This window comes from Emys orbicularis, chromosome 20 (genome assembly GCF_028017835.1).
Source record: "Emys orbicularis isolate rEmyOrb1 chromosome 20, rEmyOrb1.hap1, whole genome shotgun sequence".
In the NCBI taxonomy this organism is placed as follows: Eukaryota; Metazoa; Chordata; order Testudines; family Emydidae; genus Emys; species Emys orbicularis.
This window is the reverse complement of record NC_088702.1, coordinates 6,588,861-6,603,893: the sequence shown is the minus strand read 5'-3', so window position 1 is coordinate 6,603,893 and position 15,033 is coordinate 6,588,861. Positions and strand designations below refer to the sequence as shown.

The window sequence follows — 15,033 nt, the reverse complement described above, 5'->3', positions numbered from 1 at the left end:
CTGGGGGAGCCCCTCCCATTGATAAAGCATTGTTACTGTGAGAAGGTAGACGGGTGTTGGCCCGAGGCCCTGTGGATCGAGCCCTTCAGGAAAAGTAGCAGTCTCCCTCCAGGACTGGGATGCGGAGAGAGCCTGACCTCACACAGCTCCATCCAGACACAGTTTCCCAAGATCTCTCTCACCATCAAGAGTCTGGTTCTTTTTGTGACTTCCTGCTCTGTATAGGCTGGATGGACGAGTAGGTTAATTTTCAGTTACATTTTGGAACTGAGCCACATGCAGCAGCAGTAAGAAGCAGTAAAACCAACCAACAGCTATTACAGAAAGTCCACACCTTACAGGATGGGCCTGTCATTGAGCTCGGCAGTGAAACAGCTGTGAGTGTCCAGGCTTGGATCCCCGTGTGGGCTACGATTTCCCCCTTTCCCCTTTCACTGGTCACTGCTCCCTGCTCTGGTTGGGATTCCTTGAATCAAACTCCAGTTGGGCATAAGCGGTTTGACCCTGTTTGACAACATTTAGCAACATTAGACACCTCCCTGCAAGGTTAATTAGTAAAACTTCGATGGATTTGGACACAACAGTCAGTTACATTTACAAACGGATTGTTAAATTGTATTTAAAATTCCTCTGTCCAAACAGTGCATGTCATTAGCACTGAAACCATCATGGGAATCTTGCTTTAAAAGTTCAACACTTGGCTGAAAAAGGAGTTTAGGATTGAGACAGTTTTTCATCTGCCCATGAACTCCTCTAAGTCTGCTGCTTTCGCTCTTCTACTGAATTTCCAAAACAGACAGAAAAGGCCAAATCCAGCCTTAGCAGAATGACAGCGGTATTAGAACTGCCTGAATCCTAAATTCACTCATTTTGAAGACTCAGTTTTTCTTCACCATTTACAGCTGTTTTCTGACCAATTTATACCCCAACCCAGATTATCCTGCCACTTCAATGGGAGTTGTGCATTTACAACTGAATGGCTAACCAGGCCTCTGCTGTGTAATTTACATCACTGGTTACATTCCAATGGAATTTGCCCAAAGATTCCCATGGGAGTTTCACCTGCTTATTTCAGGCAGAAGTTTGCCCTGTGTGATAACGCAAATGATGAGTGATAGAAATTGTGTGTCAGCCATCAGATGCACTGGCGGTTCCAAGAGCCGAGCCTGGCTGAATACAGCACTCGTCTCTACAGAAGAGCTGCTGCGTTACATGAGTGTAGGAAGGAATAAATGTTCAATAGGGACGAACAGAAAGAACTGAGAGAACTGTTTTCAATTATTTTGTGAGAAATCAGCCCCACTATTAATAGGGCTGCTGCTACGTCTCCACACCTGGGACGGACTGTAGTGTGTTGATTATCTGGAGTAGAACAGCAGTGACTCCAGGCCAGGCTCAGGGACACCATCAACACCACCAGGGAAATCGCCACTGCATAGCGCAGCATCTGTGCCACACACCCGCTGGGATGGGCTGTGGAGGAAGTGGACACCAGTGGACCATCAGGAGGTGAAAGAATCTTTTTTGAATCTTTTCATTGAACCCTTTGGTTTTAACTTCCAATCCCAACTCTGTATTCACCTCTCCCCAGTAGTTATTATTTAATTCTTTACAGTGCTTTATAGGTACAATCTGGGTGAAAGCTGCTCTAGAAATCCGAGCTACATTGTCTTGGGGTCTCTCTAATGTCTCAGTTTAGCTTTCCCCAAATTCTCTGCAAATCTGCCTACTTTTAATTATGACATAAAATATTCCAGCTTTCTGGAATGGAAAGTTACGTAGAAGCAACTCGGATTGTGCCCACTTGACACCTATTTCACATCTGAATCTCCATTAGCCTCAAATATGATATCACTCACCTGCAGGATACCTGGTACTTTTCTTCACACTCCTGCCAGAAGAGTTGAATTTGACTTCACAGGTGAAATTCTTCCCACTGGTCCAGGTGTCCATGGGGACGCTGATGTGATTTATGAGCGTTAAAGATCCATCCCTTGCTCTCAATGAGCGCGTCAGCCCCTGTTCCTGCAGCTCCCCAGAAACACTCCAGGAAACATGGACTGGGCTGGACACTCCATGGATCACACAGGCCAGATTTGCTGTCCCAGTGACTTGACTGCCATGTGGAAATGGGACCAGAAGCATCACCCAGCTGCTGTTGGTATAACTGTCTGAGCAGAAGGAGGTGGAGAATTCAGTGTGATAATCAGATGAGCTGCAGTCTGATTAAAGATGTTAATCTTTCACTAAGACATTAATTCAAAGAAAAAAAGCTATTGAAGAAGAAGGAAATATGAAATCACCACGCCAAGACTAAACTATAATATAGCACAATACATATTTACATTAGCCAGAACGGAAATTGTGTGCTCTTTTATCAAGAGATGCGCTCTTGAGAACATTTTATTAAATTGAAATATAGTTTCATGCAGTCATGGCTCTTAGGGTGGAAATATTCCCCTCCTGGGTGCTCTGAACAGTCACAGAGTAACTTCAGTAGTTTTTTTCCGGCACTTTCAAGTTTTAATCTTTTTGATATAAAATATATGTGTATGATATTCCTTCTGTACTCAAAGCATTTAATGTTTAGCTGATGTTTTTGGTTTAAAGTATGCTTTCCCTATGGTATCTAATTACATTTTACTGGAAACATGCAGGGCTAGCCCTAGACCAGGGATAGGCAACCTATGGCACGCGTGCCAAAGGCGGCACGCGAGCTGATTCTCAGTGGCACTCACACTGCCCGGGTCCTGGCCACCAGTCCGGAGGGCTCTGCATTTTAATTTAATTTTAAATGAAGCTTCTTAAACATTTTAAAAACCTTATTTACTTTACATACAACAATAGTTTAGTTATATATTAAAGACTTATAGAAAGAGACCTTGTAAAAACGTTAAAATGTATTACTGGCACGCAAAACGTTAAATCAGAGTGAATAAATGAAGACTCGGCACACCACTTCTGAAAGGTTGCCGACCCCTGCCCTAGACCAAAGGGCGCCCCAGGCGAGGAGCGCCCCACCTCTCCATTTGTTAAACTTTTGAATACCTTATTTTTTATTGCATTTGTAGCGCATTTCACAACTTTGCATGCATGATTTATCCCTGTCATATAAGCCGATAAATTTGCATGCTAGGATCTGTAAATCTGTATGGATTCATGCTCTATATAAGCAAAATAAAAAATACGTTTCCTCTGAGCTAATAGAAACTTTTAAATTTAACTTTTAAATGTACTTACATCAAGAAATGGAACTGTGCACCAACAGTGGGTGACCAGTATTAAATAGTGTTACAGTCGGTGACAGCCTTAGAATGTTAACCCTGGTCCTTTAGTTCAAAGGGTCGCTTTTCTCACCTTTGCTCTCGCGAACTGCAAAAACAGCACCTGAACCTGGCACCCTCCAAGCCCAACACCCTAAGGGGTCACTTGGATCACCTGCCCCTAAATCCGGCTCTGGGAACATGAAATATGCTTTGTCAATCAGTTATTAATGTCCTCCAACAAGCTATTGTTCCTTACCTCCAACAGTCAGTGTGGATCCATTCCCGAAAAGCAGGTAGCTGCTGTCTATATATGCACAGTAGTAAATGCCAGAGTCATTCTTTTGGATATTGCTGATTTCCAGGGTCGAGCTGTGTGTCTCGTGTTTGCAAGCAAATTTACTTACATTTAGATCATCCAAACAGCGCTTAATGCATGTGGGTTTCTCGCCTTCTCTTCTCAAATACCAAAACATCCTACTTCCTTCCAAGTTTTCTTTGGAAGAACAGTGGATCTTTGCGGTGTCACTAACGTCAACAAACTGGATCCGCTGAGTCTGGTACAGGAATAACTGTACTCCTAGCACTGGAGAAATAAAATATTGTTATAGTCAGTTTCCATCAGGTCTCCAACTGCCACAGATGGACTGGATAGCTCAGCAATAGAAATTAGTTAATCTGATCATATCTATGCTCTGCAGCCTAAATGCTAAAAAACCTGCTATAACTTTGTACAAGTTGAATGGAAATACAATTAAAATCCAGCAAAAGTCTCCAAACTATCATAGATATTCAACACTGATGTCCTATTAAAGGAGGCTGTTTTCTCAATTCCAAATTTTAATACAAACGTTTTACCTAAGGAAGATAAAACAAGATATTCGGCAAAGATCATTTTCATAAAAAAAGTAAAATAAAATCCTGACACACTGGCCCAAAGGCTGATGCCCAGTGCTCTGCTGCAGTGACTGGGTTCAGTGTCTTGGTTATGTCCAGTGAGGAACGCCTCCGAGGAGGATGTGCTGTTGTGATAGATACTAGAGGGGTGGGTTAAAGACTCTGCAAAGGGTGCAGCATTTCTTGTAGAATTTCTCTGCATTCGAATGGCACAGGGGTGTACTCTAATGATTTAGAATAATTTTAACATCCAGAACCTGGATGATCTATGCAAACCAACCCACATGATTTCAGAGCACAAGTCCCATTGACTTTCAAAGGAGAATGCTCCTAAATCACTTAGTTCTTTTGACGGCCCCAACCTAAGTCTCTCCCCAGCCATCCATAGTTGGTCCATTATTGTATCGTATTTCTTGGTGCTACAACACTGACCTGTAATGAACATTTGGAGTCTCGTCTTGGAGGACTTAAATTGCACCTCTAATCATCAAACTGAGGCTTTAACTGCACCTTTAATCATCAATCCGAAAGCTCCGACATGTTTGAGAAATAAGACAGTGAAGAATACGATTTTCAAAAGTGACTTAGGGCCAGATTTTCAAAGGTATTTAGTTGCCTAAGGATGCAGAGAGGCACCTAGTGGGATTTACAAACATGGCTAAGCGGGTCAGGGGCCTCACTGCTACCAAAGTCAATGGAAGCTAAACACCTCACCTGCCTCCCTTTGGATCTAGCAATGGATTGGCTAAACATGAACAGAATGTGGCTGGTTAGAGAACTGCATCTGGCTCTACAGCGTATGCAGAGAATTAAAGCGTATCTGTCAGTAACCCTTCTGAAACAGTGGGCAATAGAGGGTTACATGGGCTAGTGAGCAGAGCCATTGGCTCAGAAAAAACGAGATTCCCTAGGTGCTTTGATAGCATCTCCTTAGCCCGCACCCCATTTTTTAGGCTGCACTGACTGGCTGCATCTCCCTTAGCAAAGTGGGGATTGATCTGTCACAACCCCCTTCCAGGCAGCTCTCTAATGCTGGGGACCATCTTCCTTCCTTTTCCCTCTCACACTCCCGTGCTTGGGAAGCCACCTGGGCTAAATCCTGCAGTCCCTGACTGAGGCAATGTTAAGTGGAAGCAGGAGTTTGGCCTGACGAAGGACGACTGGACTGGCCAAGGTTCTGCCTGATTTCTAGCCCAAGGGCATTACTCACAATGACACAGCTTCCCCTTTGCACCAATGTAAAGAGGAGTTTAGAGGAGCATAAATTACACTCACACCCACTTCCAGGCCCCTGTGCGTTACCATGGTGGACAGGGGCTTAGTGCAAATGAGAATCAGGTCCCCAGGCTCGCTGTTAAGGGGCTGAAGGTTGTCAGTGGTAATACAGATAAGACCACAGAAATCATAACGCTATTTGAGCACAATGTCTCCCCAGCCCAGTTCCTGTAAAGGCCTGTTATATCCCACCCATTAACACTGACTGACAATGGCACGAAGCCCTATTTACTGCTCTAAGGTTCCCAGCAAAAATGCTTTACAATGTGCAGTGCTTTAAGGAGCTGATCCTAACAGCAGCTGAGCACCCACCACTCCCCTTGACTTTGCTGAGTGTGGAAGGTGCCCAGCACATCACAGCAGGTGCCTCAGCACCTTGCAGGATTGGGCCCTTACAGTGTATACAGAAATCTCTTCATCCACTGTGGGGGTGGAGCGGGGCAGCTGTCTGACAGCCCCACAGCAGCACTGCGCAGTGCCTTACGGCAGGAAGTGAAAAGGAGCAATGTAGCCAACTGCAGCTACAGGAGGAATTTTACACTCATGTAATTACCAGGGCTGGGGCAGAAAATAGATTTCGCATCCCACACAAATTTTAAGATATCGAAAAATGTTCCCATCTCGAATTGGGATGAAAAGTCAAAATCTCAATAATTTTCTTGAACCAAATATCCAAAAATAATTTTTGGTTTGGATGAGTGGAGGCATTTTCTTTCCACAGTTATGAAATGAATCCTTTCAATTTTGAGCATATTCAATTTAAAAAAGAAAATGCAACTATAATTAGCTTAAATTTCTAAGCAAGAAGTCATTGGGAACCGGGAAAACTGGAATTTTTCATTTTGTAAAATATCAAAATGAAAAATTTCAACAATTTATAAAACCCTTTTTCCAAGTAAAAAAAAAAATCTTTATCAAAACCAGCCCTTTTCCCTCAAAAATTTCCCAAATGGGAAGTGTAGTGAGCCGGTGTGGCACCCCTCCGTCTCCGACAGGGCCGAGCTTCCTCCAATCCCAGCGTGGGCGGAGCCACCGGGTCCGGGGCCCGCCCCTCCGAGGTCACGGCCCCGACCCGGAAGTATAAAAGCCTGCCAGCAGAGCTCAGTGAGGCCCAGACCGCCAGAGAGAGCAGACGTCCCGGGCCGAGCTTCCGCTTGGGAGACAGCCGCAGGCCGCGAGCCGCCTGCTAACCCCCCGCGCCGGTCAAGCCTACCTCTCGCCAGGTACCCCGAGGAGGACTGGCCCAGCCTGCCCCGGACCCGTTACCCCGAGGAGGACTGGCCCAGCCTGCCCCGGACCCGTTACCCCGAGGAGGACTGGCCCAGCCTGCCCCGGACCCGTTACCCCGAGGAGGACTGGCCCAGCCTGCCCCGGACCCGTTACCCCGAGGAGGACTGGCCCAGCCTGCCCCGGACCCGTTACCCCGAGGAGGACTGGCCCAGCCTGCCCCGGACCCAGTACCCCGAGGAGGACTGGCCCAGCCTGCCCCGGACCCGTTACCCCGAGGAGGACTGGCCCAGCCTGCCCCGGACCAGCTGCCCCGAGGAGGAGCCAAGCCTGCCCCGTGCCAGCTACCCTGGGGGAGAGCTGCCGGACCGGCCCCCAAGCCCCGCACCTGAGGAGCCGATGCTGCTGGACTGGCCAGAACCCGGCATCGGCGCCGAGGTAAGCCCCGAGGGGGAACAAGGAAGTAGCCCGGGGGTAGCCGACCCCCGTCAGGCTGCAGAGGCCTGTGAGCCGATGTCAGTGTGTTTCGGTCAGGATACCCCACTGACCGGCAGCGACAGTAACCGCTGCTAGGGCCCCAGGCTGGAACGCAGTGGAGTGGGTGGGCCTGCTTTCCCCCCTGCCACCCCGCACGGGTGGCAGGCCACCCCGCACGGGTGGCAGGCTTCCCCCTCACCCGACGCTCAGGTGTAGGAGCCTGGGCCCCTTAACCGCTTGTCTGCTCAGTCCCTGCCCCAGAGGGCCTGAGTTCCTTAACTGCTGGATTGCTCAACCCCTGCCCCAAAGGGCTTGAGCTGTGACTGTGTGTGTGCCCTGACCCAGGGCCTGGGCCCCTTAACCGCTTGTCTGCTCAGCCCCTGCATCCAAGGGCCTGAGCTGTGACTGTTTTGTGCCCCGCCCTGACCCAGGGCCTGAGCTCCTTAACTGCTTGTCCGCTCAGCCCCTGCACCAGGGGGCCTGAGCTCCTTAACTGTTTGTTTGCTCAACCCCTGCCCCAAAAGGGCTTGAGCTGTGACTGTTGGTGCCCCGCCCGGATCCAGGGCCTGGGCTTGTTTAGACTGTTAGTTAGCGCTCAGCCCCTGCCTAAGGGCCTGAGCTCCTGAACTGTGGGCCGCTCAGCCCCTGCGTGAAGGGACCTGAGGTTGGACTGTCTGCACTTTAGTGAGCTGGTGTGGCACCCCTCCATCTCGGAGGGTAGAGCCCCGGCACAACCCTACTACAGGAAGGTAGCCAAGGCACCAGAGCCAGCTGCTCTCGTCTTGCAGAAAGCAACATGGGATTGCCAGGGAGTTCAAGTCACCTTTATTCCAGCCCTCGGGTTTAAGTTTCAATGGAAATCTGGGCCCTCCTGCTGCCCCGGTGGGTTCAGTACTCAGGGTAACACGGGACCAGATTCAGACCGTTAGTCATTCATTTTTTATTGGCACTCATAGAATCATAGAAATGTCAGGTTGGAAGGGACCTCAAAAAGCCTTCAAGTCCAGCCCCTTCTGCTGAGGCAGGGCCAAGTAAACCTGGACCATCCTTGACAGGTGTTTGTCCAACCTGTTCTTAAAAACCTCCAGTGACGGGGATTCCACAACCTCCCTCGGACGCCTGTTCCAGAGCTGAACTAACCTTAGAGTTGGAAAGATTTTCCTAGTATCTAACCTAAATCTCCCTTGCTGCAGATTAAGCCCATTACCTTTTGTCCTTCCTCTGGTGGTGTCATAACTATAAAGGGAAGGGTAACAGCTCTCCTGTGTACAGTACTATAAAATCCCTCCTGGCCAGAGACTCCAAAATCCTTTTACCTGTAAAGGGTTAAGAAGCTCGGGTAACCTGGCTGACACCTGACCCAAAGGACCAATAAGGGGACAAGATACTTTCAAATCTTGGGGGGTGGGGGGGAAAGGCTTGTGTTTTGTGCTCTTTGTTTTAAGGGGTTGTTCGCTCTTGGGACTGAGAGGGACCAGACATCAATCCAGGTTCTCCCCATCTTTCTAAACAAGTCTCTCATATTTCAAACTTGTAAGTAAAAAGCCAGGCAAGGCGTCTTAGTTTTACTTTGTTTTCTCAACTTGTAAATGTACCTTTTACTAGAGTGTTTATCTTTGTTTGCTGTACTTTGAACCTAAGACAGAGGGGGGTCCTCTGAGCTCTTTAAGTTTGATTACCCTGTAAAGTTATTTTCCATACTGATTTTACAGAGATGGTTTTTACCTTTTTCTTTAATTAAAAGCCTTCTTTTTAAGAACCTGATTGATTCTCCTTGTTTTAAGATCCAAGGGGGTTTGGATCTGTATTCACCAGGAGTTGGTGAAAGGAAGGAGGGGGGAAGGGTCAATTTCTCCTTGTTTAAGATCCAAGGAGTTTGGATCTGTATTCACCAGGGAATTGGTGAGAAGTTTCTAAAAGCTTCCCAGGGAAGGGAATGGTGGCAGCGGACCAGAACTAAGCTGGTAGTTAAGCTTAGAAGTCCTCATGCGGGCCCCCACACTTGTACCCTAAAGTTCAAAGTGGGGATACAGCCTTGACAGGTGGGCATGGAGAAAAATTGATCACCATCCTCTTTGAAAGAGCCCTTATCATATGTGTAGAGGTGTGTGTAACAAGGGGGATAGAAAGGGCTGGATTCTGCTCTCAAAGGTACAGGTGTAAATCCAGAGTAACTCCACTGACTGCAACAGAGCTCCTCCAGATTTACACTGCTGCAAACCAGAGCAGAATCGGGCCCAAAGAATTTAAGAGGTCACCTTTCTTTTTACACAATATGCTGAGTTTGATGCATTGAACAGGTAAAAGAGGCAACACAAACATCACTAGTGGAGATGCCGTCTCTTTTTAATAAGTGACAGTTCGAACGACAGCTTGAAGAACAACAAGTTGTGATGTAAACAGGCAGCGCGTGCAGGCTCAGGCACCAGGAGAGTTCCAGTCATTGATAAGGTGTTGTTATTGTTAGATGGTGCAGAGGGGCTGGCACATGGGGGCCTGTGGATCTCACCCATGGGGAAAAGCAGCAGTGTCTAGAAGGGACACTTTATTAACAGCTCCAGCCCTGGCCTGGGGAGAGATTTTCATCCCTCAGAGCTTCTCCCACATCCATCCTTCCCCTTCACAATCCCATTGCACGTCCATGTAACGTGAGCATGCACCTGCTGAGGATCAGGGGAGCTGGGAGCTGTGGTGTATACAGGGGCTGAACATCCCCTGTGCAGCCTCCTGCCGTCCGGCCTCACTCTTTGTGCAGGGAAGCTGCAGCCGTTCAGCTGTGTCTGGGTCCCTCTGCAGATAGGGGGGTGATGATGATGATGATTGTACCATAGCACCCAGGAGCCCCAGTTATGGACCAGGCCCCTCTGTGCTAGGCGCTGCACAAACACAGAACAAAGAGACAGTCCCTGCCCCAAAGAGCTTCCAATCGAATACACAAGTGACATGTAAAGTCATCTACACCCTGATGCCTTTATATCCCAAAAGGAGATTTCCCACCTCATGAGGCTGGACTCTTTGGGGATCTTCTGACCTTTATATTCTAAACAGAGAAGTGGAGAAAATAAAAAAGAAAATAGACAGCCAGACAGCTGGAAGAAGGCTCTGTCTACTTCTAATCAGCAGAGAACCAGCCATCAGTTTCTGCTTGTGGATTCCCCAGCACGAGACAGTTCAGGGTTTTACACGTTTCCCTCTGGCCGATCCCTGCATCATGCGCCTGTTGCGATTCCGTGAATCAAAATCCAGATGAGCGTATAAGATCCCACCCTGTTTGGCGACAGTTAGGAAAATTAGCCACCTCCTTGTAAAATGAGACAGAACCAGACATCCAAGTGAGTTTAGCCTGATGAAAAATTCCCTCATCTCTGACTCTCCTGTTTGTCCTATAAACTGTGCGTGTTATCAGAATGGAAACCAGCGCTGGATTCTGACTTTAAGAACTCAGCTACTGACAATATTTGGCCAGATCCAAACCCCATGTCAATGGACAGTCTTCTACTGAGGTCCAGTGAGCTGTGGATCAGGCCCACAGCACCTGTCACTGGAAAATCTTCACGTGCTTTACAAATATAATTTCTTATAGCTCTTTACCTTATAAGTGCCAGAAATGTTCCCAGCTGTACAAAAACCCTGTTAAGGGCACAGTCAGAACCAATAAAACATCATAAGTCTTGTTACCCACTATTTATGTAGGGGGAAACTGAGTCACAGAGCACTAAGTGACTTGCCCACTATCCTACAGTAACTTAATAGCAAAGTTAGCAATAAAACTCTGTGCTCTCCTTCAGCTACTTCAAAAGCTAGATCTCACTTTCATTTCCTCCTTCCAGAAGTGCCAGATATATGAAGTTGATGAATTAGAAAAGCCTGAGAGACACATTGATTTAGACAGAGACAGTTTGCAAAGAGCCGTACCTGGTGCTCCTCTGAAGCTGGGGGTGCTGAGATCCTGGGCTGGAATCCTGGAACAAAGAAAGACAACAGTAAAAGTTCCTCTTCCACGGTCACTCCCCCAGCTGTAGTTTACTGACTAATGGTGCATCCGAGCTGTGGGTGTGCAGGGCACCACCATGCATGGCACATGGACAGAGGCTCATCAGAAAGGCTAGTGCTCTTTGTGAACTATAGACAAGGTGCCTGGGCCATGGGCAGTAGAAGCCTTTCTACATCGCTCCCTTTGTCATGGAGAACAAAGCCGTTCTCCCGACACAGGAAATTCAAGTTTCAGAAAACAAACATTCTGAGATCAGTGCTGGTAGCTGTGACATTTGCAGCATGTTCATGTGTTGGACGGGACAGTTACAAGCAGGGGAGTAGGATTTCTCTCTGCGGGAGAGTGTCTGGGCTGGGCTGTGTTTATTACCTAGAGTGGAAGGGCAGAGGGTCCAGACGAGGCTCAGAGACACCAACAGCAGCAGCAGACCAGCACCAGCCGCAATGGGCCCAATGTAATGTGAGCACTCGCTGGCAGGGGCTGTGGAGGAAGCCAAAAAAGAGATACATGTGCCTGACTTCCGCAAAGAGGGTCGTGATGCCACCACATCCAGCTCTTCTCTCCTGACCCCATTTCACCATGGACCTTAATCCCTGAGGAGTGAGGCTACAGGAGCCTTCAGCACCTTTCAGCCTCTCTGTTGTGCCCTTGGCATTAGGCCGATGATTTCTCCTGTAATCAGAATCTTCTCTGCACCTCCTGCCATCTACAAAATCCTCCCTGTAGGTTTCTCCTCACCTCATCGCCTCAGCACATCTCACCAGGAAACAGCTCTCTGCACCCTCAAGTGCCTCTGTTCCCTTCTCCCTCTGACACTGGCTGTCATTTAACTCTGTAGGGTGCTTTATAGACACGGTTGGTGTGAAAGTTTCCATAGGAAGTTACTGTCTTGCGAACATTGCAATTCCTCATCTCCTTTCCCAAAATTCTCTGCATATCTACAAAGTCCTCTCTGGAGGTTTCTCCTCATCTCATTGCCTCTCCATCACTTTGCATATCTAATTGGAGAGCATGTCTTCTCAAATGCCTCTGTACATATGAATCCCTGTAAAATCTGGGTGAAAGCTGCCCTAAAGGTCACGACTAAATTGTCTAGTGATCCCTGTAATGTAAAGTTACCTTTCCCCAAATTCTCTAGAGAAATTCTAATAAGACATAGACTATTCCAGCTTTCTGTGATGGAAAGTTACGTAGAAGCTGCTCTGAGTGTGGCCACTTGACATCTATTTCACATCTGAGTCTCCCTTAACCTCAAATATAATATCACTCACCTGCAGGATACCTGGTACTTTTCTTCACACTCTTGTCAGAAGAGTTGAATTTGACTTCACAGGTGAAATTCTTCCCACTGGTCCAGGTGGCCATGGGGACGCTGATGTGATTTATGAGCGTTAAAGATCCATCCCTTGCTTTCAATGAGCGCGTCAGCCCCTGTTCCTGCAGCTCCCCAGAAACACTCCAGGAAACATGGACTGGGCTGGACACTCCATGGATCACACAGGCCAGATTCGCTGTCCCAGTGACTTGACTGCCACTTGGAAATGGGACCAGAAGCATCACCCAGCTGCTGTTGGTATAACTGTCTGAGCAGAAGGAGGTGGAGAATTCAGTGCGATGATCAAATGATCTGCAGTCTGATTAAAGATGTTAACCTTTCACTCAGACACAAGGTGGGTGAGGTAAAATCTTTTATTGGACCAACTTCTGTTGGTGAGAGAGACAAGCTTTCAAGCTTACACAGAGCTCTTCTCCAGGTCTGGGAAATAAATTCAGAGTGTAATTTCCCGGATCTACAGGCGAGCTCTGTGTAAATTCAAAAGCTTGTCTCTCCCACCAACAGAACTTGGTCCAATAAAATATTTTATCTCACCCACCTTGTCTCTCTTAGGACCAACACAGCTATAACAACACTGCATAAATCTTCCCCTAAGACATTAATTAAAAAAAAATCTGTTGAAGCGGGAAGTATTAAATCAACACGCCAACACCAACTAGGATATAACGCAATAAATATCCACAGTTGCTAGAAGGAAAATTGTGTGCAATTTTATAAAGAGATGCACTCTTAAGAACATTTCATTAACTCAAAATATTGTTTTATGCAGTCATGGCTCTTAGGCTAGGAATATTGCCAACCTAGGTGGCTTGAACGGTCACAGAGAAACTGCAAAGGTTTACTTTCAACATTTTCAAATGTGAAGTTTTCTAGTTATGAAATATACACCTATTATATTCCTTCTCTGCCCATAGCATTTAATGTTCAGCTGATCTTTTTTATCTAAAGTATGCTTTTCTTTTAACTGTTTCTCAGTAGCTAAGGTATATTGTTACATTTTAATAGGAACATGAAATATGCTTTGTCAATCAATTATGAGTCTCCTTAAACAAGCTGTGGTTCCTTACCTCCAACAATCAGTGTGGTTCCATTTCCAAAAAGCAGGTAGCTGCTGTATATAAATGCACAGTAGTAAACGCCAGTCTCATTCTTTTGGATATTGCTGATTTCCAGTGTCGAGAGGTGTGTCTCATGTTTGCAAGCAAATTTACTTACATTTAGATTATCCAAACAGTACTTAATGCACGTGGGTGTCTCACCTTCTCTTCTCAAATACCAAAACACGTCTCCTCCTTCCATTTTTTCTGTGGAAGAACAGTGGATCTTTGCAGTGCCGTTAACTTCAACGAACAGGATCCGCTGAGTCTGGTACAGAAATAACTGCACTCCTAGCACTGGAGAAATAAAATATGTTTAGTCAGTTTCCATCATCAAGTCTCCAACAGCCATATATAAACTGGCTAGTTCGGAAAATACTTAGTCTGATAATATTTATGCTCCGCTAAATAAACCTGCTTTAACTTTGTACAACTAAATGGAAATGCAATTTATATCCAGCAAAAGTTTCCAAACATATCATAGATATTCAACACTGATGTCCTACTGAAGAGGCTGTTTTCCCAATTCCAAAGCTTAATGCAGACGTTTTACCTAAAGAAGATAAAACCAGATACTTGGCAAAGATCATTTTTGTAAAAAAAAGGAAAAGAAAATCCTGACACACTGGCCCAAAGGCTGATGGCTAGTGCATTGCTGCAGTGACTGGGTTCAGTGTCTCGGTCATTTCCAGTGAGGAACGCCTCCGAGGAGGATGTGCTGTGGTGATAGATACTAGAGGGGTGGGTTAAAGACTCTACAGAGGGTACAGCATTTCTCTGCATTCCAATGGCACAGGGGTGTACTATAATGATTGAGAATAATTTTAAACATCCAGAACATGGCACAGTGTCTTCAGTGGATGAGCTATATAAACCAACTCACATGACTTCAGAGGACAAGTCTCACTGACTTTCAAAGGAAAATGCTTCTAAATCACTTACAGTTTTTGACAGTCCCAATCTAAGTCTCTCCCCAGCTATCCAAGATTGGTCCATAATTGTCCATCTTTCTTGGTGGTACAATGCTGACCTGTAACAATCATTTGGAGTCTTGACTTGGAGGACTTAAATTGCATTTTAAATCATCAAACTGAAAGCTCTGACATGTGAGAAAAATAAGACAATGAAGGATACGATTTCCAAAAGTGCCCAAGTCCCTTTTTCAAGAGACTTAGGGCCAGATTTTCAGAAGTATTTGGGTGCCTATAGATGCAGAGAGGCACCTAGTGGGATTTTCAAACATGGCTAAGAGGGTTAGGGGCCTCATGTCTACTGAAGTGAAGGGAAGTTAAGGGCCTCATCTTGGATCTAGCAATGAACTGGCTAAAATGAGCTGAATGGGGCTGGTTAGAAAGCTGCGTCTGGCTACACAAAGCAGGGGGAGAGAAGTAAAATGTATCTATCAGTGACCCTTCTGAAATAGCTGACAATAGAGGGCAACATGGTCTAGTGATTAGAACAATTGGC

General features: G+C 46.4%; 2 protein-coding genes across 2 annotated transcripts; both read right to left on the bottom strand.

The window, feature by feature from the left end:
* Positions 1–690: 690 nt before the first annotated feature.
* LOC135892619 (immunoglobulin kappa light chain-like) lies at positions 691–4,158 on the bottom strand. Its single transcript, XM_065420416.1, has 4 exons — positions 4,122–4,158; positions 3,523–3,849; positions 1,860–2,171; positions 691–701 (listed from the first exon to the last, which is right to left on the bottom strand). The coding sequence occupies exons 1-4, from the start codon at positions 4,156–4,158 to the stop codon at positions 691–693; spliced, it is 687 nt and encodes a 228-aa protein (XP_065276488.1).
* Positions 4,159–10,310: 6,152 nt separating this feature from the next.
* Positions 10,311–14,156, bottom strand: LOC135892330 (immunoglobulin kappa light chain-like). The gene is made up of 6 exons (XM_065420052.1): positions 14,120–14,156; positions 13,537–13,863; positions 12,405–12,716; positions 11,503–11,646; positions 11,055–11,101; positions 10,311–10,406 (listed from the first exon to the last, which is right to left on the bottom strand). The coding sequence occupies exons 1-6, from the start codon at positions 14,154–14,156 to the stop codon at positions 10,311–10,313; spliced, it is 963 nt and encodes a 320-aa protein (XP_065276124.1).
* Between the last annotated feature and the right edge of the window lie 877 nt (positions 14,157–15,033).

Bases quoted from the DNA above. Each gene is read 5' to 3' on its own strand.
- LOC135892330 (XM_065420052.1), bottom strand. From the start codon at position 14,156: ATGATCTTTGCCAAGTATCTGGTTTTATCTTCTTTAG. The intron at 12,717-13,536 runs GTAAGGAACCAC...CCTTCTGCTCAG, and splicing joins AACCACACTGATTGTTGGAG to ACAGTTATACCAACAGCAGC. The intron at 11,102-11,502 runs GTAATAAACACA...TCTTTGTTCCAG, and splicing joins CCTCTGCCCTTCCACTCTAG to GATTCCAGCCCAGGATCTCA.
- LOC135892619 (XM_065420416.1), bottom strand. From the start codon at position 4,158: ATGATCTTTGCCGAATATCTTGTTTTATCTTCCTTAG. The intron at 3,850-4,121 runs GTAAAACGTTTG...TTATTTCTCCAG, and splicing joins TCTTGTTTTATCTTCCTTAG to TGCTAGGAGTACAGTTATTC. The intron at 2,172-3,522 runs GTAAGGAACAAT...CCTTCTGCTCAG, and splicing joins ATCCACACTGACTGTTGGAG to ACAGTTATACCAACAGCAGC.